The sequence below is a fragment of the Venturia canescens genome, chromosome 5 (assembly GCF_019457755.1).
Source record: "Venturia canescens isolate UGA chromosome 5, ASM1945775v1, whole genome shotgun sequence".
NCBI classification, from domain to species: domain Eukaryota; kingdom Metazoa; phylum Arthropoda; class Insecta; order Hymenoptera; family Ichneumonidae; genus Venturia; species Venturia canescens.
In genome coordinates this window covers 11,586,812-11,610,743 of record NC_057425.1, presented here as the reverse complement: position 1 = coordinate 11,610,743, position 23,932 = coordinate 11,586,812, and the positions used below count along the sequence as shown (strand labels likewise).

General features: G+C 41.3%; 3 protein-coding genes across 5 annotated transcripts in view; 1 reads left to right on the top strand and 2 right to left on the bottom strand.

Annotated features, from left to right (window-relative positions):
• pnt (pointed) overlaps positions 1 to 14,113 on the bottom strand; it is a 135,553-nt gene extending 121,440 nt beyond the window's left edge. For 2 of the 3 annotated variants that reach the window (XM_043419061.1, XM_043419063.1), the window contains exons 1-2: positions 13,778 to 14,113; positions 502 to 611 (exon numbers count right to left, since the gene is read on the bottom strand). In XM_043419061.1, the coding sequence (XP_043274996.1) occupies positions 502 to 606 (105 nt within the window). In that variant the 5' untranslated portion in view covers positions 607 to 611; positions 13,778 to 14,113. Of the gene's footprint in view, positions 1 to 501; positions 612 to 1,623; positions 1,846 to 13,777 lie in introns of all 3 variants that reach the window. The other variant, XM_043419062.1, reaches the window with a different exon arrangement.
• Positions 14,114 to 14,588: 475 nt separating this feature from the next.
• ATPsynCF6 (ATP synthase, coupling factor 6) lies at positions 14,589 to 15,978 on the top strand. Its single transcript, XM_043419146.1, has 4 exons — positions 14,589 to 14,707; positions 14,974 to 15,122; positions 15,279 to 15,409; positions 15,821 to 15,978. Exons 2-4 carry the CDS (start codon positions 14,980 to 14,982, stop codon positions 15,853 to 15,855), a joined length of 309 nt encoding a protein of 102 aa, XP_043275081.1. The 5' UTR covers positions 14,589 to 14,707; positions 14,974 to 14,979; the 3' UTR covers positions 15,856 to 15,978.
• Positions 15,979 to 15,980: 2 nt separating this feature from the next.
• DNApol-epsilon255 (DNA polymerase epsilon catalytic subunit 1) lies at positions 15,981 to 23,876 on the bottom strand. Its single transcript, XM_043419030.1, has 9 exons — positions 23,571 to 23,876; positions 23,366 to 23,489; positions 23,056 to 23,274; positions 22,751 to 22,977; positions 22,399 to 22,642; positions 22,001 to 22,317; positions 16,748 to 21,773; positions 16,451 to 16,662; positions 15,981 to 16,373 (listed from the first exon to the last, which is right to left on the bottom strand). The coding sequence occupies exons 1-9, from the start codon at positions 23,651 to 23,653 to the stop codon at positions 16,055 to 16,057; spliced, it is 6,771 nt and encodes a 2,256-aa protein (XP_043274965.1). The 5' UTR covers positions 23,654 to 23,876; the 3' UTR covers positions 15,981 to 16,054.
• Between the last annotated feature and the right edge of the window lie 56 nt (positions 23,877 to 23,932).

The following is a 23,932-nucleotide window of genomic DNA, read 5'->3' as shown; positions in this document are numbered from 1 at the left end:
GTTTCTCGGAAGATTGGAGAGAAAAAAATTGCGACGACGAATTCGCGGTTTGTTTTCAGCGAGTTTTTATTTTCGTGGTGAAAACAGCGAGCGCGTGTTATTCAAATTTTAGTAACAACGAAATCACACGCAACAGCCTCGCTGTAGAAACGACGCTTTGCCCCGCATTCGTATGGCTCACTCAATTATTTCGTGGCTGTGAAACTCTTTCACTCTTTATTACCAGCAGCCTCGTTCTAACTGATGTTTGTTTGTAATTGAATTCGTTCGGGTCGAGACACCCGTTTCGAGCCCGGTGCACTTTTGTTTCAATGAATTAAACTGGATCTAAACTCGAGCCATTAGAGCCCCTCAATCGTTTAATCATCGTCGAAATACGCGAGTATACGCGTCGTTCTAAATTATTCGGTTGATCAGAGAGACTATCCTTTTCCATCAACTTTTTAGTGCTTTCCAGCACCAAATTATTGGACCAAATCACGGATTAAAATTGAAGCTTACCTTGAGGGCTCTGTGGTCGATCGGATAACCTTTTCTGCTCCCAGGACTCTCATCGTAAAAATCTTGTTCCTCGTCAACGTAATCGTACAAGGATTCGACATCCATATCTCCTGAAACACACGCATCCGCAGACGAATCACGATTAGAACGGGGACAAGGAACCACCGAATTATCAATTTTTACATTAAGGAGGAACATCAGTTTGAGAAAAATGGTGATAGCTTAATGAAACTTTTAGGGGTTAATGTTCCTCCTTAATTAAATCTCGAAAACGAATAAAATCGTCGGATAAACCTTTCGGCAATTTCTCCTCTAAATTCGCACTGTATTTTCCCGCAAAAAACGTCCTAAAATCGGATGAGCCAAAAAAATCCGCAAAAGCCGCTCCGAGAAAGTAGCAAATTCGCACGAATTATAAGTTCCTACAAATGAAAAAAAGCGCAATACTTTATGCCCCAATCCGGACGACATTTTAAAGGCTTCGTCTCTGATTTGCGGTTTCATAGGATGAGAAAAAAAAAAGGAAGGAAGGAAAGTATCTTTCGCCACAGCGAGAAGAGACGCGCTCTGTCCGATGCGTTCGTGGTTCTCGTGCGACGAGAAACATTGTCCGGGTGTTCAACAATAACGTGTATGCGCCCCGCGTGTGTATAATCCAAATGTTCACGTCTTCGACACTCGCGCACGAAAAAGGAGTAACGTACGTACAAGATACGTGAAAGAAAAGAGGGAAGAACGAGAGAGAGAGAGAGAGAGCGAGATCGAGTGAAGGGAGTTTTCAGGAGCCCACGGGCTTCGAGAAGGATCGTATTACTCAGGGCTCCCGATCGGAGAGATGATGGTAGTTGAACGACAGATGGTAGGTGTAAAAGTGCAGTCTTCGCGGGACGAAGGGACCGCCGAGTTGGCCGAGAGTCCTTCACACGGCTTCGAAAAAACACCAGAATTTCTCTCCTCCTGCCTCTCTCGCTTTCTCTTTTCATATCTCTGCGTTCGGATCCCGCCCGTAACGATATTTCTATATATCGTCTGCTCGAGGAATATTGCAGCGATGCACACACAGGAGGTTTGAGGTATAAAACGTCGATGGGGCAATCGATATATCCCACGGATGCTGGTTACCTCGTTCGAGATCCTGGGAAAAACTCTGACCACCGAAGAATATCGAGCAACAAAATCCTCTCACACGTCCTCCACGTGGCAGCAGGCGATATCGCGTCAACGTTTATTCACCGATGACGATTCTTTACGAAAGTTGCGTCACGACGCCTTCTCGTTTAGGGAGCTTCCTTCGGTGACGAAATTCAAGGTAGTTCGTGCACGAAACTATTTTCTTAGGAAAATCTTGAAATTTAGACAGAGTTTAAATTTTAAAGGCTTCGTCTCAGCGGTTATTGAGATAAACGTATTTACATATGAAGAAAAATACACAGGGTTAAGGGAGCTTTCCAGTGTGACAGCCCGAAAAATCGCTGTTTTCGCGATTTTTTTTGTAAAGAAAAAATAATCTAATCGGTCTGGTTTTTTTTTGTATATTAATTGGGTATTGAAGAATACAAAACAATTTTTTAATGATCGATTTATTTATTAATTAATATCTATAAAAATGATGAAACAATTGTTGCAGAAAATTCACTTGGATTTGGCAGTTTTCTTTACAAAAAAAATAGGAAGATGGCAAAAAAAAAAAAAAAGCTTCCATAGCACGATGAACAATGACGTTAAGAATATTGTGTCAAAAATTCAACTCGATAGCTTTAAAACTTTGCCCTCCAAGTTGGACACCGTTTTGAAAAATACTGTTTCGAGAAAAACGCGTTCAAAGTTTCAAGTGAGGAAATTTTAGGTAAATCGTTTACTTACGGTCAATCAGCGATGCTGTACAGTAACCGAAATAATCTGAATTTCGGCATGAAAATTTCAGGGAATATTCGGAAGAGTGTATACTATTCGATAAAGCAAAAAAAAATCGATTTTTTGAAAATTTCACACTGGAAAGCTCCCTTAAAGCGACTATGCGTAAAAAATCTTTCCATATAACGAATTAACGCTTCTTACGGAGTTTTTGAAAAAGTTCACAATTACTATGAAGTATGTAACGAAGGTTTGGGAAAAAATTCTAGACAGTTGTCTTTCTTACTAGTAACACAAAAATATATACCGTTAAAGATTGAACGAAATTGGTAACGAGCACTCGTACAACTTCACATTTGCTTATTTGGGCATTTTGTTTCTTCTTGGCTCGGCCCATTCCTGTCACAACCTTCTGTCTTTTAATTAATACTTTTTTCTTGATCCATTTCCCTTTGTGTTTTCCCTTTGCGGTCTCTAATGCGATTTTTTAACATAAAAGCGATAGTATTTTCGCCAGGGACGAGTGAAATTTGGGGTTCGGTCGGTGATGGATCCTCGACGATTAATGGAGGGCTTGTAATTTCGTTCGCCAAAAGATAAGTTGAAAAAATTTATTCACAATTTCGAGTTAATAACTCTGACATTAATTTAAAGTGATTATATTTTTAATTAAGGAGTAAAAATCGATCCAATTTAGACACCCATAAAATACGATCCTTCGGGCATGATCGCGACCTTTGAAATGCCGCGGATTTCGAGATGCGAGAGAGACGAGACTCGGGCCATTTTCTCGTGGCCCGAGTCCGACAGACGGAAGCAAACGTAGCGATTCCGCTCGATTTTGATCGACAGCTACAATAACGTAATACCGAATTTCAGCTGTGCAAACGAGCAACACACTGCGAAAGAACCTTGAATTTTTCGAACAAACGTCAAACGAATATTTTTCATCGCATTTCGTTCCAATTATAACTATTAAGAAAATATGGATATTTTAGCTCACACGTGTTTATCAGTCTCCAGCAAAAAATGAGATAAAAAGTTTCGCAGGCATCGACAAACATTTCGTAAAAACTTTTCAAATGTTAATTTATCAAGTTCGACGAATCGTCACGCGAGCTTCATTTCGGGGCTTCAATTCTTTTCTTACAGCAATCATTTAAATTTCTTCCTCGCACAGAACCAACCCGGCGAGTCTCCTTTATTGGAACAATCGCTCGCGTGTATATTCCCGATCTTCGGCAAGTACCGCTATTTACTCAACCGTATCTTCCTCTCCGTTCGCAGAAAATAACAGGAGACGCGTGAGAGGTGGATGGACAAAAAACCGAATTATTCCATTTCAATATCGTATAACGATAAATTTTTCATCACAATTCACTGCTTTTCTTCAAACCATGATTTATATTTAGTGCTAGATCGAACCGATTCCTCATTCCCAGCAAAAGCTTCGACACAAACGATTCGTTTGCTCCAATGAAGCATTCGAAAAATCGTTCGATCTGCAGCAGCGTCGAGGGAAAATGGTTGAAGCTACGAGACGACAGATCCATCAATTTTCTTATCAATTTGACGAAAAAACGCGATATTCGATCGCGCAAATTGAGTTTGTAAGCTTTGGGTACAAAAACGAAAAAAAAACGTCGACTTTACAGGACCCGAAGAACCGCAACGAATTGTTATCGTTGAAAGTCCCCAACGCTGATACGCTCGTCGAAGGCATCGTGAGATTACTCGTGAATTTCGCGACTCGAATTGCTGCGAGACTTTGAGCGACGGGTTTGGAAAAAATCCCCGCGAGTATTTTTATCTTCGATGACGAATGCCATCGATCATATCGCAATCGAAAATCGAGGTAAATATTGATCGTTCGCAAGAGTCCGTCGAGCCGGGAAACTGCAAAATCGCATGATTAGTTGCAACTACTTGGAGGCGAGTTGAATTTTCATTTATCGATGTCCACTGCAAATTATCTGCAAGTAAATCTAATCGTCGAACTAAACGTAAAAACCTTTTCATCGGTGCGATACTAATTCATACGATTGAAGAATTTATCGCGATAAGAAGTTACCGCGCGACATCGATTGAAATCTGATGACATTCAAAACGTACGCAACTCTTCGAAAATGGCTGCCCGGAACGTGGCGCCACTTTCCGCGGATGAATACAAAATATTGGAAAAAAAACTCAAATTTTCCTATCACGAAAAACGTCACGTGCCTGGATGGACGAAGATTTGAAAAAAAGTCGTAAGGAGCAGATCGAGTTTCAGCGATACTAAATAAAAGAAACACTTTTTGGAATGCTTCAAAAATGAGCGAAAAGTACGTCGTAAAAGTGAAAATTGCTTCCGGGTTTAACGTAACGACTGTTTTATTCGTTGTACCATTCTTCCGGAAATATATTTTCAGATTAAGGATGTTCGGGGAGGCAGGGAGGGCGCAAAAGATTGAAAAATATCTTACAAAAAGAAATTCAAGTTTCGAAAAAGTTTCGATGCCTTTATAAAACGTTGATCGATCGGGCCTCTCGGAAAAAATAAATCGAGTCGTCGTTTCAGTCACTCGCTATTTGACGTACGAGTGTGTGTTATTTATCTGTTTAAATAGATTTGGCATTGTGAGGTCTGACAGTGGCAAAGTCAATTGCCAAAAAGGTATTCGTTGGAGGTTCGATTGTTCGTGGATTCGACCCCCCGAGTCGTCAACCTGCTCGCTGTGTAAAATCGGCTCTCGGAATCCGAGGGTATTAGGCACCCCTACTGTGTGACCGGATTTTTCACCTGCGAACCCCTCTTTTATTTCTCTTCGAGATTTCTATCTCTCAGCCAACTATTATTGGCTTGAGGAGGGGCGAGAGAAAATGGGGGGGTAGAAAAGCACTCAAAAAATTGAGATCGAGCTACAAACATGTTTACTTCCGATAGAATTTCCTTTTTCCCTTTAAGGGGGTATTATTTTGCTCGAGATATCGATCGTTTTCCAAACGATCGAAAAAGTTCATCTCCGGAGTATTCACGAGGCCGAAAAACGAGTTTTAATTCATTGACGCATCTTTCAAGTGCTTGCGGAAAATATTAAACTCCAACATCGTCATCAGCTGCAAAGCAACGAATAACTTCAATCCAATCCCCCGGTGAAGAGAATTGAACGTGCAGGCAATTTAATCGTAACTATAGTCAACGAGGAAATTAATACACGAGTGAAAGGTAAAGAAGGTGCAAAGGAATGAAACGAGTCAAAAAACAATGCGACCGGATAATTATTGAGCTGCGAGACACGAATCGATCGAACGGAATGTTCGAAGATGCATTTCGAACCGATCGAACGTTGAGGGACCGAATATTTTGGTTTTTCGGGGGGAATCATTAAGGGGGAATAGCAGTGTGACAGGCTGAATAATAAGGCATTTTTGGGATTTTTTTTTAAACGGCTCGATCAGATTATTGGAAATTTCGTGTATTAATTATTGCAGTAATGAAGTATACAAGGAAATGATTTTTTAATTTTTAGTACACTTTATTAAGGAGAGGAGCGCTCGCAAAATGACCCCGACGGTCGACAGCACAAGTGTCACAGCAAGCATCTGAAACCAAAAATTCAAAAAGATTATTAAATCATAATAGTAAAGCTATCGCAGCATCGTAGTAATTTTGAAAATTTTGCTTATCAAAAAATGGTGGACATTAAAAAAAAATCGAACTTGACACAAAAATGTTGCAGTAAATTGTTAATAAAAAAAACAAAAGTAAACAATTTTTAAAAAAATCTACGATGCGACGATAGCGATGAGTTTTCTGAAGAGGATCCTTTTTGAGTGAAGTCGATTGGACAAAATTTCGGTTATTCTGTAAACCAAGTGAAAAAACATGCTTTCGAGAAAACCGCGTTTCGAGTTTTGAGAGAATAAAATTGAATGGAGTAACTTAAATATTAATGTAAAACAAGTTCTTACCGATTACCCTTTTACGTCCAAGCTCTTATTTCACACTGACATATCCCCCCTTAATGAAGAACCACGCCAGCCAACAAACCCATGGGATAAACGTTGATGGGGCTCAGCAACCGTAGCGCAGTTTACACATAAAAGAGCGAATATACTGTTTAGATTGATGCGAGGGCTAAAAGGTCTCGGTGACTGGGCACCCCAACGACGAGACTGGTGCGAACCCTCACCTGTCGGGAGCGAACCATTTTTTCTCCCCACATGCGCGAGCCTTTCTCGATGATTTTCGATTTGTATGTACGAAGACCGTGTGGGCACAGGAGCTTATAAATGGACCTTCCGGGGCTGGTAATCCAGTGCACGATCTGTTTTCCTGTCTTCTCACATTTATTATATTTCATTATTTTTATGCTCCTCCTCGAATGAATCCCCGGGAAAAGAAATGTTGCGACGCGCTCCGCTCAGTTCCAGTATAATTATTTTTTGCTCGAGTTCGATATTCTCGCGTCATGAAAAAAACAATACCGAATCGTCGTCCCTCCGCCACGACCCAATTCGAGTCGCGGCTCCGTTCTATAATTGCGCGGCCGTCGATGTTGCAGCGATGAATTATTCGGCTCCGCTATTCTCGGGAGTCAACTGCGATAATTTATTCGTCGAAATATGCGACGAAAATAATTGATATTCTGTGGAGAGTGGAAAACCCGAAATTTTCGATTCCCCAGATTCGAGAGCCTCGGAAATGATCAAACCTCGTTTCTCGAGGCTTCAGCGACGCTGTAAACTTCGAGAGCGTCTCTCTGGTCAATATCTTTGGGCCTGTGTTCCTATTTCAGAATCATAAAGCACCGGTAACAAGGCTCGAGTACTCGAGAACATCCAGGTACGACTCGGACCTGTCGAGGGATGTTTCTGCGTCGATGAGAAGCGTGTGCGAACTTTCTGCTCTCCCTACCAAAACGTTTTTCTCCCCTCGAAGCCCGCCTCAGGTTCGTCGACCGGAGTTTTAATGCCTCGAAATTACGAGGGCAAACAAATATGAGGAACGAAAATTCAGCAGCTCGGAGAAGCCTCCATTTCCGGGAGCTTTGTGTGAAAATAAGTCAATGAGAGTCGCAAAAGCACGAGGATCGGGGAAAATAGAAGATCCACGTCCCCCGAGTCAAGCTGCTGCTGTTTACAAGGAAAAATAATTCGAGTACCGGCGACACGACAAAGAGCGACGGAACCAAGAGAGTCGCCAAGGGCAATGGGAAAAGGAGCGCTGACGCGAAACCAGATCTTCTAGGATAATACCAGTGTCCGATGCTTCGAGAGAGAGCGAAAGGACGGAGGGCCGCACGAGATGACGAATTTTTTGCCTGTGTTTATGGCTACTCGGGGCTCCGACCGCCACGCTTTCCCCCATCACTCAAATACCCTCCGTATCTTTGTTAAAAATCGGTAATAACGCTGCACACTCGTTACGAATGTCAAGTGCAGTTTCCGAGAACTAAACGATCAGTCAAGAGATTTTCTTGAGGGAAACTAATCTCGCATGCAACCTTGAATTACACTCCTTGCTTCCCAAAGCCACGTTTCGGGCTTGAATCACCAGCAGAGAATGGAAATGGAAAAACTGTTCCGAATAACCAAGTACGACGATCGAGTCAAGAAAGGAAATCAAAAACTCGAATCGAAGCCCTCCGAAATCGTTTTTTGGTTCTTGTCAGATCTACGAATTTTTCACTTTTAAATCAACTTGTTTGCACGGAGAAAAACTAATGAATTCGACTCTCGATGACGAGGGAAAGTGACTTTGTGGCGAGGTCAATTTTTCTGCAGTGTTTCCCTCAATCTATAAAAATTCGACATCTCAATTGGTAATCTTGGATTTTGGAAGAAAGGACCGTTTTCACGGCTCTTTCGTGGTCCACCGGTTTCAAAAAACCAGTTTTCTCAACTCATATTGAGATTTCGAGTCCGAATCGTGGATTCGACCTTCTTATCGAACCTCCTTGATAAGCTCAAGGTGACAAGCATCGATTTATTTTGAAAACAGCCCAGAATTTATTTGCTCAGCGAGAACGATTCCTCTTCGTTCGGTAACCAAAAACGTGGCTTTCTAGTTCAGGAATGTTTATCGAAGAATAAGAACGTGAAAGAGCCTCAACTTCGTTGAGAAAAACATTATTGATTCAGCGATTGATGTTATTCGAAGAGTTTTCTTCATTTAAATGCAATTTTTTCGGAAATAATGAATCTGCAGTTTGATCTAAAACTATTTTATTCGTTTAATCACGTTTAAGGAAGTTCAAGCGATGTAAATAAAGGATACGACACGAAAAATACTTGGATTTTGTTATTCCAAGTTGATGAATTGAAAATTTGCGTGAATCTTGTTGAACAGCGCTTAATTATGTGTGAAAAATTTGGAGGCTTCAGCGTCTGACAATCGAGATATTCATCGTTGAAAAAGGCAGGTTAAACGGGGGCTCTTGCGGGAGCTTTAAAAAATTGCGAGCTTAAAAAATAAATATCTCAATTTCGAGACGGCGAGTAATCGGCATGTTCCTTGAGTTAATACTACCTTAAGCTTTCTGTTTAAAAAATGTTATTGTGCGAAATTGGAAATTTTTCCATAAAATACGCTTGAACCTCCTTAAGGTAACTCCTGTACTGCATGCTAGTCAAATGAGTGCTAAATTTTAAAAACGCTTTTAGAGCAAGTTTAACGTACCGATTAAATGTATTGTCAGTGGATTTGTATTACAGCATATCTTATTGAGATGTAAAAATATTAAAAACGCTGGTTTTACAAAACCATCAACTGATGAACGCAAATTTCCACGCTGAGACATTTTCACTGGTATTTTTCAAAGAATTATCTGCCTTTTTTCATCGATTTTATTGCAACAAGTCTCATTTTGTTCGTCAGCAAATTGTTCATTAAGTGAAAAAACTTTTTCATTCATAATTTCTCTCAGGAATGAGTTTAGAGGAAAATCTACGTGGTGAATTTATCGAGGATCAGTTGAGGAACAAAATGAGACTTGGTGCAATAAAATCGGTTAAAAAATAGAGATGATTCTTTGAAAAATACCTGTGAAAATGTGTCATCGTGGAAATTTGCATCTATCAATTAATAGTTTTGCAAAACTATCATTTTTTAAATATTTTTTCACGTTAATAAAATATGCTTGAATAGATATCTACCAACAATAAGTTTAATCGGTACGTTGAACTTGGTCTAAAAGCGTATTGACGATCATGTATTTCATTGGCAGCCCGCAATGTCAGATTTCGTTGTTCCAATTATTCGTTTCTGTGTTCGAAGGAGCTCTATATAAAACGAATTTAATTTGTTTGTATTGAGGATTTCGAAGGGGGAGAATGTCGTGGGATGAAAAGTTTGTGTTTCGAGTCGATAAATGATTATTTTGTAGGATCACGCGCCCATATTCTCCGTGAGGATTCGCATCGAGAGCATGGGGGTCGAGGATTTTCGTCAGTGTCTCGTTTTAAATGCATCAGCGTTGAAAATTGAAACTGTTGGAGAGAAGAGAAGAAAAAAAATAAGTGCGAGGGAGAAAAATAAAAAGAACGAGGGAAGTGACCTGGAGTGTCTTTTGTTTCAGGCATCTCGAGATGCTGCAGCATCCTCGAGAAGGCAACATAATATCCCGAAAGAAAACGTTAAGGGGAAAGCCCGCTTCACCAGATGCGGGTTTCGGGAGAGCCGAGGTCCTCCCACTCCTCTTTCCCTTTCGTTTCAACGGACATGGTCTTTCTAAGATTCTCAGGCGCATCACTAACCCGTATCCGAAACATTTGCACCCGAAGCACGAACCCCCGAGCCCTTGGCCGTAAGAATTATAAAAAACCTCTCAAAATTCTGTACCCGGAATGAAGAATTCTTGTGCTGGCTTCTCAAAACTTGAATGATTCTAATCTCAATTGTTTTTCGGCTCTGCACTACGAGACCGGGATTTAGAAATGTTCGATCGAGGGCGCCGAGACTTTTTCGTTAGAGTCAAACGTCAACGAGATCGCAGTATTTTTCGAATAATATTTTTACACTTCGGTGAAAAGTACTCGAAATGGCTGATTTTACAGCCCGATGTGTCTCGATACGTCGCCATTTTGTTCCAGGGTTGAGAAGGAACAAAAAGGCGAAAAAGAATGAACGAGCAACGATTTGACAAGAAAACTTGGGTCCGAGGAGAGTGCAGAAATGATGAGACCGTTTTTTCCTCGCCGAGACTCAAGGGTGTTGAAAAATAAAAAGAAGTCCGCGAGTCAAGATCCGAAGAATGCGAGCACGAGATTGGCGAGAGAGCAGGCCTCGGTGTCCCGCTGCGCCGAGAGAGGACGCACGACACGAGCGAATGAGCGTCAGAGCGAGAGCGGACGCGCCAAAAGGAGAAAAGAGACGAAAAACTTCGAATTTGCTGTCTCCGAGAAATGCCGAATGTTTCGCGCCCGCGTTGGAGCCGTTGGAGGAGAGATGGCCGAGAAGCGAACAGTAGCAGAAGAAGATGAGAAAGGAGAGAAAAGGAGGAGGAAGAGGAACAGAGAAGCGGAGAGGTTTCGAGTCTTAGCCTCAAATTACTGTAACGTTTTCCCTCTCTTTCGCTTCGCAGTTATGCTCGTTTTCACAACAAAGAAAGAGAGCCGTCGCTTCGTCCTCGTCTCCTATTCTTTCCCTCTCTCTTCCGCTTTTCGTCCCTTCCACGTCGCGTCACAGAATTCTCTTCCCTCGGACACTGAGACTCGACTCGTTTTATTTTTCCTCGTCGCTCCGTCCCTCTCCAACTCGCGAGTTTCGTCGAGCGCCATACCCACCAACGGCGCTCATCGGGACGCCGGAGAAAAACCGTCTTCTTCTTCATCACACAACACTATACACGCTATACGTTCTCGCTACGGCAAACTCTATCCGGGGCAAGCCCCGCGGCGTTGCCACGCCGGGGTCCAAGATCCCGAGAAACTGTACAAAAAACCACCCGTCCTCCGACACGCGCACACATTTACGGGATAAACAGTCGCACACAGCCGCACTTGGGAAATAAACAGTCCTACACTCGGGCGCATAACAAACTTGCAAAAACGGGGATAAATGTTCTCCCCGTTCTCGTTCCTCCATTTTCTTCCATCCTTATTTACCTTTTTCCGCCAACTGTCATCGCAACAATTTTCATCATTTTTTTGGCGAAATTTCAAAGCTTCATTTTTAGTTCGAGTTGATTTCAGAAAACATGATTGTTAGTCGAGAGTGAGGCCTGAATTGAGAGATCGTGGATTGGCGGGTGAAAATAATTATTCGTCGAAATAAAAAAAAACGTTCGGTGCAAATGAATCCTTTCGTTCGAGAGGTTTTTCATTCCAAGACAAAAGTCTGGAGAGTACCAAATGAATAGAGCAAAATCTAAAAATTCTCAGTCTCTAGAACGAAATAAAATGTCATATTTTTTCCTCGGATTTTCAAGATTGTCATTGTCGATCCGGAGGATTCCGAGTCAAGTTTACAGCCCAAAACGACCAACTCCATAAATTATGGGCTCTTTCTTATTCTCCTTTCCCCCATTGAGTGATAATAAACGCAACGAGACGAGAATAGTCATGAGTCGTTGATCCGAGGCTTCGGAGTGATATATATTTTTATATATAGAATATTAGTGCTTCGTGAACGCGCTCTGTCCCCGTACGATCGGGGGGGGGGATATGAAGAGCTAATTTGTTCAAGGATTTTATTAGCGCGATCATTGCAACGGATCGGCTCAGGGATTTTTTTTCCATCGAGCTGTTAACATTCACAATTTCTAAAAAAAACTGTTTCCTGCTTTTCCTCGTACGCTTTTGAGCAGCATCATATTTTTCGACGAAACATAGATTCCCATTTTATTATTCAGCACTCACTAAATTCGTTCTTCACTTTTTTTCAACGATTCGTTTCTTGAGTCAACAAAAATCTTTCATTTTTTCAGCTAATTCTTTTATACCGACTTGTTTACTCATATGTCCGTCCACAGCTATACAAGATACGTTGATCGATGACGGGGAGGCATGAATACATAAAGGGCTATGAGTAATATGGTCGCGAAGTCTAACATAATTGATCGTTGCATGCTTCTGTATACACAAGAATATTACGTAACGAAAACTTTCTTCGCGACACCGCAACATTGGACGAATAACCGTCTCGCCCCCCTCCCCTCCGCTCTGCCGGGCGGATCTTTGTTTATCGACAGTAAGTAAAACACAATACGCTTATCGACTCGTTGTACAGTTCGATGCAGTTCGAATCTTGACAGTTGACTCGAAATAGACTTCCAACATTCACTCATCGTTTTTTGATTTTCCTGACAGTGGAGTGGTCAAAAACTCACGAACCATAACCTCAGCACGATCAACGAATTCTAGTTTTTATGCTTTGTCGTAAATTCGGAGACGGAATTGACACGAGTTTTCGAATTAATCGAAATTCGACAAATTAAGGAGTGGATATAAATGATTTCAAGTATATTGAGTGAAAACGCTAAGCTTTCATTGTTTAACGAACGTTTAATTAATCTTCGATAAGGAGTTCGGGGGACACTTGTTAGATCGCAATCGTAGACTGTGACCAAAATCTTCTCAACTTCACCGCTAGATGGCCATTTGACTCTCGCAATCGCCGCTTCAGATAAACCATGCTAAAACCCTCTCATTTTTTTTCTCTAGATGTTTTTCAAGGTTATGATTTATTCAGATTATGCAATTTTGAAACTTCCGATTCTTTTCATTTATTAGCTGACTGAACAAACTTTTTTAAGCAAACAATGAAAAACCGGTTTTGTGAACAAGTTGCTAAAGCGTGTGGATTTTCATCGAATGGCTTCTGCGTTATTATCTCTCGCGAACAATTTCAAGAAGAGCACACAAAAATCGAATGATTATGTATTTTATGTCGATATTCGAAGCCGTTTGCCGGAACGTCAAAGTTTACGTCATTTCGCGCAGCACCCATAGACCTCTACATGTTTTAGACAATTTTTATTTTTCTGCAATTTTCTAACCACCAACGATCGCATTTGAGCCGGGTAACCCTCAAAAGTTTCAGTACGTGCTACTCACAAAAGAATGTATTGGCGATAGCGCCATTTTTCTATTTCACTCATAAAAAGCGTTCATTAATACACGACGAATCATAACTCGAATAGATTTGTGTAATGCCACATGTATATTATAAATTACTGAGCGCACAGTCACGCGGTCAAAGTGAAGAATGACACGTTACCGTGTTGTATTCGTATGCGTATATGGATGTCTATATATGCAAGTATTTAGTAGTGTGTACTTGAAAAAAAAAATGAAGAAAGGATAGAGCGCGTGAGGTGAGTTAAAAGTTTCGCGCTTAGCGGCGCTTTAATTGCGTATAATGTTTTCATGCATATCGATATGATTATGGCTCAATAGAAGAGAAAAAGATTGTATATGTGTTGCTATAAATAAATACCTGCAGTCTCGTGGGGAAGTGTCGTCCGTTGATGATGAAAAAAAAAAAACAAAAAAAAAAGAAACCAAACTATTTCAAACTTATTTCAAACAAAACCTCAACGTCACACGCTCAATTTTTCAACACTGTATTATACGACGACACCGAAACACACAGTATGAAAAGTAAAATTAGCGAAAACAAATAACAAATAGAAAGGGGAATATTATCACGTGTTAAACTATGAAGCGACCCGCACATCGGTGAGCACACTGCCGCGGCGCAACCCGACACAATATACAAGAATAACAAATTAATATATCCTGGCTGCGTCTACGGCCGTTCATGAATGAAACTAAAGAACAAGCACGCAGCACTCTCTCCCACGTTACCGAACCCTCAGGCTCCCCACTCCTTCTTTTTTGACTCAACTCGACGCCGGGAAACTTTCTCATTGGTCAACCGCTTCCCCACTGCTCGCCTCGCAACTCCGTGCAAATATACGAGTCAGACGAGCGCAGAGGGGATTTTCTTTCGGCACATCAATTCGCTGAATAAATGATTTCTCGACGAATAATTTGAACAATTAATCGAATAATTTGCGTGGCATGATTGAAAATCCGATTATCACAAATTTGACGTTTTTCCGAAAATCCATTCATGATTCCCAATGAAAATATTAAATCTGCTACTTCGAGAAATATTTGAAATTACTACGTACTCCGATTCATAGACGTTACTCATAAGTGATAGTCAAAATTTCTCTTTTACAGTTATTAGTTAATTGATATTAAAATCTATATTATTTTATAGTTTATCTGAAACGATTCATAAAAAGTATTTAATGTAGGGTATTAGACACTCGATTCAATAGAGTCGTGACATTGATCATTGGACGTCCGCCATATTCGTCTACAAGCAGCTGATTGGAATATCCGCAACTCCCAAGAAGTGAGAAAAATTTTTCCTCAGTTTTTAATCGATTGATGAATGATTATCTATTTAACTTTATCAGTTCTGAATCAATAACTATAAATAACATTTGAAAAAAATACATTTACGTTTAATCAATTCGCTTTCCGTGTGTGTAACCTCTAAATGGACGTACACCATTCCGATCTTGAAATTTTGTTACATAATTGTAAATTTTGCTGAAAAAACGTAAATTGTAATTGATCTTGATAATTGATAATTAATGTAGAAAATATGTATTTCAGGCAACCATGCTGACCCCACGATTCGTCGCCGGTGTGCCCAAGATTGTCAAGCGTAACATTGGAATAGTTGCACCAGCTCTTCAGAAGGCCAGTGATCCCATCCAGCAATTGTTTCTTGACAAAATTCGGGAGTACAAATCAAAGAGTGTGTAAGTACAATGTTTCAGCATTCAAATTCTTGCAGGTGTTAGAATTATCATGAAATCGATCAAACAAGTCTGCCTTAAACTACATAAAAATGTATTTTTCTGCACCGAGACCTATCGCAAAAAATAGTGACAGGTAATTTATTTCACTTGTCACAGTGGTGGAAAAATGGTCGATCCGACTCCAGAGATTGAAAAGGAACGTAAATCTGAACTGGAGAAGCTCGCAGCTCATTACGGTGGTGGACAAGGTGTTGATATGACTTCTTTCCCCACATTCAAATTCGAAGGTAATTAATCTTTCAGACCTACCTTACCTACTTTCTTGATCTTTCAACTACTCATTCATTTCATTTGACAACTTTCCACTTTGATCCGTAGCTTAAAGGTCATTTTACAAGTACTAGTATTGCATTCCTGAACAGGAATCTCAAACCATGAAACATACTTGATTCACATGAAAATGAATCTATACATTTTCTAAAAAACATATTTTATCAAATGTTTTTTTGAGAATTGTCTGACTCAGATTGACCTCATTTAGAATATGCGGACAAAGTGTCGAATGGAAACAATTGATCTTTTTTTGTTCCGAACATGGAATATTTTTATTCAACTATTGATAGCAATGGAATATTATTTACCTGTCATACTCTGTACAAATACAGTGACAATTAATAAGAAAAATTCCATTATTTCAGATCCTAAAGTGGTAATCAGCGCCACCGAAAAGTGAGATAATTATGGTAAAAATAGTGTAGAAGATATGAAATGACGAAACGTTGGTTTTGTGTCGATGATAAAAAATACCACACTCTTCGACTGTTACTTTTAAGCTGAATAAAAGAAAAACTCCGTATATTTGATCTCCGTAATAATTTATTTAATTTAAAAACAAAGTTTGCTTATCTACGATCTTACTTTCATATTTATTTTTACAAATTGGATGTCGTGTCGCTGATAAGACGCGTATTCGTTATGGCATCGTCAAGAAGCAACATACCACACTTTTTAGATATGGATTTCATTATTCTAGCGCACTGAATCATTTCCTGTCGTTTAATCGTCGTATTGAAATCTCCTGAGCACGTGCACAACTCGTTAGCGTTTTCTCTTTTTATTTGAAGGCACTTACGACACTGAAGATCTTGTAAAACGTAACCCATCGTTCTACGATAAAGTATATCTATCAGAGCAAATTCGATTTCTACGTTCTCGTAACTCGTCTCGCACATCGGGCAGTTCCATGAATATCTGCAAAATGAATAATTCTTTGAATCGAGTAAAATGCCAATGACACAGAAAAAAGAAAGCTTTGCAAAATTACTTACATTCCGTCAACTACGGAGACTGAATTGTCCTTGCAAAGATCAATGTCTCTCGTGTGATTGCAAGTTTTGCAAATGACTTCAGGCAATACAAACGATATACAAGGATCCGTCCACTCAGCTTTGTCACTGAAACTTCCAACTCCGATTAGACGCAACAGATTTTTTTTGAGATCATACACATCGTCGGTCAGTTCTCTATCGAGGGATAAAATCTGAAAACAAAAGTGTTCATCCCGCTTGAAGTTTATTAAGTTCTTCAATTTTGTTGTAATGAAAAATCATTTCGAATAATCACACCTTGCAAATGGCTTTAATCATTTCCAACGCCGGACTGATTCTCCTGCTCTCAGCGCCGCCAAGATCGAGATTAGGATTATCCTGAAGGTTAACAACTTTTTCAGGCAGTCTTTTGTGAATTTTTTGAACGAGTTGAAACAATTTTTGAGACATTTCGCCAGCGATGAGTTTCTTGGCAAATTCAGCAGAATTTTGTAGCGCTCCGAGTCCCAGAGGCGCAGTTTGAGTTTGACTAATGACGCTGTCTCTCCTCCTGCGTTTGGGAGTCTGATGCTCAGGTTCGTGGTCGGTTATGTGTCGGTAAATAGCGCTGATGTAGCCGGCGATAATGGTACGAAAGTGTTCGCGACACATGGCTTCGTTGGGTAAAATTTCCATGAGATTCCAATTCATCACAATTTGCGGAGTGTCGTCCTCGTCCTCGTCCTCTTCGTCGAGGTCCTGCAAATCTTTCGGCAATTTGCCGAGAACACCAGCGTGGTTTGGCAGATCTAGCCAGACGAGATAGAGCCAACAGTTCTCAAAAGTGATGTTGATGCTGTGGAACAGTTCTTTGTTTCTGATCGAAGCGACGACGTAATTAATGTGTCCGAGGGCAGCATCGACGGTTCTCTTTTTCGTACAAATGATGATTTTATTAAAATTAGCGAACACAATTATCGACCCGAGTCGCATGAATTCAGCGACCAATTGTATGAACAATTTTTTCATGTAATTATGAAGTGTGCGACGTAGAGCAGGGTCATAGAGGAGAGCGCTGGGGGAGCGTAGCCAGCGATAAAAGTTCATCAATTGGCAATCGGCATAAACATTTCTATGGAGAGTAACGTCTTTGAGCCAGCTGCTGACCATGCTTCGAAGGACTTTGAAGGAAGCGCTGCACAGCGCAGTTTCGTCGTAGCTCGGTATCGTCGCTGTCGTCGATAAGCCGGTGACCAATTCTTGCAACGAGGCTTGAGCAGCTGCGTGAAAAGCGACGAAAGAACTCGTGCCATCGACGTCGTTGACGTGATGCGATTGCAGCAGAGTATTTACAGCTAAACTTTCGATATCAAGCTCGACGCAAACGCTCGAATAAGTGCCAGGATAGTTCGCAATGGAGTTTGTGCTCTCCTCGAAATCGGTTAACAATCGGTTGTCGTCGTTCTCGCTACCTCCCAAATCAGGCCTCTCGGTCGTCGAGTACCAAAGCACAAAATTATGTTTTTTCAAATTCCTCGCGTAGAACAAATCCGCTCCGAAGAGTGTCGCATCGGCAGGAATGTTGCCGATCGGGGCGTGGAAATAACGGCATTGTTCAGCCATCAGCTTCAACACTCTCTCGCTTTTGAGATAATGTCCAATCATCGTTGTAGCTCCGAGCCTTTGCCACTCCAATGTATTGAATAAATATTCCGAATCTTGTACCCTTGTATTGACAACTGGAAAATCGTTGAGCAATGGCATTTCGCTGATCAATTCTCCGACAGTGATGGCTGTTTGAATGGCCAAAATCGTCGCCCCTTTCATCTCGTTCTTGTAAGTTTTTAGTGCAGCTTGAATAGCTCGACAAATGGCCTGGAAGCTGGTTTCTATTTTTACTTCGAAATGAATTTCCGTAGGTGCATCAATATTTTGTGCCGATTCTTGTAACGCTCTAGCTCTTTCGTTGACGTAGAGCGTTCCCATGTTTGGCATCTGATTGGTTTTGACAGTGTCTTGAACGTAAACGTGAGCTCGTTTGCTAGGGCCAAGAAACAGGCCCCAAATGGCGCGCTGGTGGTTCGAGGACCAGTGGTGATACAGAAATATGTATTTCATGTCGGACTCGAGATAAGGCTGAGCGGAAATGCTCTTGAACTGCAATTGTTCCAACGAGAAAGTGTCTCCGATGTCCGAATTACGAGGACACGAGGAAGAGTCGACCATGCAAACGCAGCCGAGGTTCAAAATTGCCCGAAACTCCAGAGACATCTGAGTTTCGTAAATCCCTTCGACTTCCGGTTTACTCAATTCGTCAGCCAACATCGGACCGTTTACTTCGTAAAGCTCCTCGGGAACGGTGTACTGATAAAGATTGTAAACTGGCCTCGATCTCGGCAATATTTTCGAGCATTTTCTCCACGTCTCGTTCGGTCCAGGTTCGCCTCTTTGCTCCCTCGTATTTACGTAGAAAATGCGAGGAACTCTGAGCCTTATCTGATGCAATTGTTTGTCAACCATTGCCCACAAACGGAACATCCCGGGCTCACTGGTTTCTGCAATTTGGATTATTTGCCAAGGTGTTTCGAGGAGCGTTCGATGAGAACGGTGGATGAAGCCGTGGATCGTGTTGACGTTCGTTGTTCTCGAAACGCCGCGGTTCCCCTTGTTCAACTCGTCGCTCCCGGTTCTGCTCCTCTTGTTTCGTCGTTGTAGCGATCTCTGTTGGGCCTGATGGTGCCACTTTTTCTTGTGAAACTCCAACCACGCCCGATGCTCTTCGTGCGTTTTCCCGTAACTCGGAGGCTGACCAAGAACTTCGCGCCAATTTTTGCTCAAGGTTTCCTCGTCCAGCTCCGCGGAGGATTGTCTCTTTCTCTTGGTCACCGTTACCATCGGTCTCTTGAATACCGCGGAGGGACCAGCGCCATCTTCGATGTCGACGATCGGCGCCGACTCTCTCGCGCTCTCAGGGTCTTCTCTGCTTTCTGCCCTCGTGGTTTCCACTTTTCTGAACATGTCAGTGATTCGCCTCTGCTTCTTCACGTCGTTCTTTTCAAGCAGCTTCTTGTGCAGCCAGTCAGGATACTTGACGCGAGGAACTGGATTCGAAAGACCCTGAAAAGCAGCGGGAATGGTTATGATTTTTTGTATCGTACTGCCCAATCTCTCGATGTAATAACCCCAATCGAGGATATCCCGAATATCGAAACTCTGGAGACCCGAATCTTTGAGCCATTTGCGTAAATAGTGCCGTTTCAAGCTCTCTTCGGACTGAAAAATCGCGAGAGGTATAGCTCTTTCGGTGACTGGCGCACCTTGCGGCTTCATCGATATTACGAACTTGCAAGCAAGACCCTTGTCCTTGACCATGTCGCTACCTAAAAACTCGGCCAGTCTTTTGGCGGTGGAGATCGAGGTTGATTTCTGAGTCCCATATTCTTCCAATTTTCTCGACATCGATTTGTTCTCGGAGATGAGTTCGAAGAGGTCGGAATCCGGCATGTCAGCGCCTTTGCTGTACAACACGTCGAGCCAGTAATCCGCGACTTTGGCTACCGATTTGTAACACTCCTCGAGAGTATCGCCTTTCAGGAACGACTCGAAGACCGAGGATTGGAAGATTTTTATGAGTTGAAGCTCGCCTCGTCGTTTTACTTCGAAACCTTTCAACTCCGCGAGGCTCCCGTCGAAATTGAAAACAGCGTAACGTTTTTTCAACTTTTTTCCTTCCTCTTTCGCCGCTGGCAATACCATGGCTCGGTAAGGACCGTCGACTTCGAAGAAAATTGAATTTTCGCTTCTTATCTCGTAAACCATATTGGCAGGATCGACGAGATCGTGATAAACGTCGTTCGTGAATTTGTCCTTGACCATGAAATTCAATATTGCGTTCGGGTAGGAAATAGCGAACTTTGATTTTTTTGGGTGTGTAGTTTCGATGATAAAATTGCTTGGGAAGCTTTGCGGTAAAATGCACCAAATACCGTCTGTGTCGAGTTCCAATGGACGTCCAACTCTTTCGATTATTTCTCGAGCTCTCATGATAATATTCGCTCCCGTGTGACACACGATTCCACCCATTTCCATGCTATGCCAGCGGGCACCTTTGCGCATAACGTATCCGTAAAAAGAATTGAGAATACATTTGTGGGCGAGTTGCAGGGAGTCGTAAATAATTTCGCGATTTTTCGCCGACTTAATTTCGCTGGCGTCGCCGCTGGCTATCGCAGCTGCGACCTGTTGCTTCGCCATTTTCGTTAAGCCCTTGTACTCGTAACGGCGATCTCGAAAAGCTCGCACGGTATCGACGTAGAAAGAATTCTCCTTTTGGCAAACCGTTTGCTTGCGTATTTCAACCTTCGTCACTTTCGTTTTTGCGTAAGCTTTTCGACAATAATCGGAGAGCCGTTTTTTCTCGAGAGCGGCTTGTTCCGGCAGAGGAAGTTCGTGGAAAGGTCGCGCCGTGCTACCGTCTTCCGATTTGACTGTTTCGGTCTCCAACTGTTGTCGAATTCGTTGAAATTCACCGAGACTCGCTGGCAGATATTCACCGCGCCAAGCCCATTCCATTTCTCTTTTGCACGCTGCTCCAGGGCTGTTAAAATCACAAGCTGCGCAAACAGCCTCGTTTACGATGGCCGAAGGTTGTAGTCGGTTGGTCAAAATGATATTCGGGTACATGGCTCCAACGTCGAGATGATAAATAACTGGATTTTCTTGTCTGATCGGATGGGCCTTAAGAGCTAACAATTTATCTTTTATTTCCTCCGAGACTTGCTCGAAATTCGTGACCGATTCGAGAGGCACTTTTTCCTCCTCTTGGATCGAATGTTTCAGCGCCTTTTCCACCCCACCGATCAATTCGTCCACGGCACTGGTCTCGATCTTGAATTTATATGGAATATCCGCGCGAAATACGCCCGATTCTAGAGCTTCGACGTGACCGCCAACGTACGTTTCGACGTCGAGCACGTGCCCATCCGTCGTCAATTTATTCAGTTCAGCAGATTGTTTATTTGGGAATATGATATTCGCTCGAAATGCTTCGACCATCAATAACGACTCGCACAGTGTGCCGGAACCTTTTCTCAGTACTTCGTCCGGATTCATGGGAATAATCGTACATAGAGCGAATATAAAGGGCTGAACGTACTTTTGATATAGATAAAAAGTCGCCACAGCATCGGAAACTGAATAATTCGCTAGCTTCTCCGGCTGCTCCGCTGCTAGTCGACACATGTCTTCCGCATCCAGTTCCACTGGATCGTACCTCAGTTTTGCTTTAGCTACGGCCTTCAGACCTTGTGAACCGACGGGCAGATAAGAATCACGTTTCACCCAGCTTTGGAAAATATAATTCGTCGTTAGTATCGTTACAACTCGCCAAACAAAGTGTCTCAGTAATTTTCAATTCGTTTCAACAAAAATCAATTTTTCATGAAAGTATGTCGACGATTTTTTCTCAACTTGAAAAACTTCTTTCAACTCTCGAATAATGATTATAACTGAATGGAATGATGACTGTTTTTCTCTGGAAAGAATTTTTATTTTAACGGTACGAAAACTTACTGTAAACAATCCAAATGAATAGCTGCTCGACTTCCATAAAAGTCATCCCTAGTTTTGGCAAAACCGATCGTTTTCTTCATGTCAATATTGTGGAAAGTTGCACGAGCTTCAACGAACGGCCAATCGAAACCATCGCCGTGGTAAGAAACGAAAATGTGCGGTTTCACATCGTTGATGTGCTCGAAAAATTTCATTAACGTCGCTTTTTCATTCTTTTCGTTGAATACCGTGAAGAGTCCTTCAAATTCTGGCCTCGGCGTGTACTCGAAATCTTCAATATCCGCCGATATTATTTCTCGATTCGTTATCAAATACCCCTGTCGGAATAAACGCAAAAACTTTTGTTATCACTGCGTTTTTTCAAACCTCGTACCTTTTAAGTTCTTTGTCCATTTTACCTGACCGTCGATCATGTATGATATCATCATCACTTGATCAGTCGCAGAATCCGGAAATTTTAGTGGTAATTTTGTAGTTTCAATGTCATAAGCCAGGACGATTGGATCTATAGGTTCTATGAGATCTTTTCGTCGTGTGATTATTGGCGGTTCTTCTGTACCTCGCGTTTTCACTGTGTACCATAAACCTACGAAAACTTCACAGTCTATGGCCACTCTTACGTGATGAGGAACATCATGTTCTCTAAAAACCATAATTATGAAGCAAACAAATTTGATACATACTATAAAATTGGTAATTTCAAAAAATTTTACTTGGAAAAATGTATCACTTTGTTAAAATACAATTTACCGAATGTCCAATATATTTTCCATGTGGCTCGTTGGTTTTTTTACTTCCTGACGTTTCATGGGATTCAGCATGTCGGATAGAAGATTCGTATAATAAGTATTTGACTTTTCACGCTCTTTGCTGGCTTTTACAGCTCTGTTTATGTCCCTTTTAACTTTTATCAAATCGGTTAAATTGGCAAAAGAAACTTTCAGATACTTTTGCTTGAGGCCTATTAAATGATTAGGCTGAAAATAACTTTGTGTTAGCATGCGAGATCAGTTTATACAATGTATCTACAGAATTTGAATTTAACAGAAAATTACCATATCGAGATCCTCTTTTGCCACTATTTCTATTTTTACAACCGTTCCGGCATACTTTTTCAGTAAAAATGTTGATACTTCCTGTTCTGTTTTTTTGCGACATAATATGTAAAAGTATGGGTAGTACGGCATCGATACTTTGAATCTTGTACAATCTTCTTCCAGAAAATAATAATCTACTCCGCTCAGAAGTCCCTTATCCTCTCCTATAATTTCAGTCTATGGAAAAATACATTTTCAAGCTATATTTCAATTTCCTTTGTGGCTTATTCACTGATAATAAGTAAAACTACGAATATTGTGAATCTACCGGCTGCATGTTGATAAGATATCCTGTACGTTCTTTGACATCGTTGGTAGTGTGGAAGCCATAAAGGCTGTCGAGTCTTATATTTTCAAGGGCTTGATTGAGTCTGCTCTCTGCTGTGTTTTCTCTTTTGGGGAAGGAAAATTTGACTTTTTTAAAATACACAGAATGATGTAGAGTAAAAAATTTTAAGTTATTTCAAACTTACTTTGGAGTATTGTCATCACCGAAATATCGCTTTTTTGTCGTTTCCGACCTATCCGGACGATATTTTCCGGTATTCACAGACATTTTTGTGACTTTACACTTTGCTCATCTCGTCGAAAACAATAAAATAAACGATATTTTGTCCTTCTTTGCAAGGTGTTTCACATTTTGTATCGAAATACATACATTTCGAGTTTAAAAACCCAATTCACTTCTCGAGGGATCCTCTCAACTTTTTGAGAGAAGAATATTAAAATCTTTTACAACAATAAACAATAACAGTGCAACAGGTCAAAACTGTGACAGTGTTGGCTGATCGGCTGGAAGAATGCGCGCCTTTTTCGCTATTCTCGAAGGAGTGGG

Bases quoted from the DNA above. Each gene is read 5' to 3' on its own strand.
- DNApol-epsilon255 (XM_043419030.1), bottom strand. From the start codon at position 23,653: ATGTCTGTGAATACCGGAAAATATCGTCCGGATAGGTCGGAAACGACA. The intron at 22,978-23,055 runs GTAATTTTCTGT...AGTTATTTTCAG, and splicing joins CAAAAGAGGATCTCGATATG to CCTAATCATTTAATAGGCCT. The intron at 21,774-22,000 runs GTAAGTTTTCGT...TATTTTCCAAAG, and splicing joins ATTCATTTGGATTGTTTACA to CTGGGTGAAACGTGATTCTT.
- ATPsynCF6 (XM_043419146.1), top strand. From the start codon at position 14,980: ATGCTGACCCCACGATTCGTCGCCGGTGTGCCCAAGATTGTCAAGCGT. The intron at 15,123-15,278 runs GTAAGTACAATG...CACTTGTCACAG, and splicing joins GAGTACAAATCAAAGAGTGT to TGGTGGAAAAATGGTCGATC. The intron at 15,410-15,820 runs GTAATTAATCTT...CCATTATTTCAG, and splicing joins CCCCACATTCAAATTCGAAG to ATCCTAAAGTGGTAATCAGC.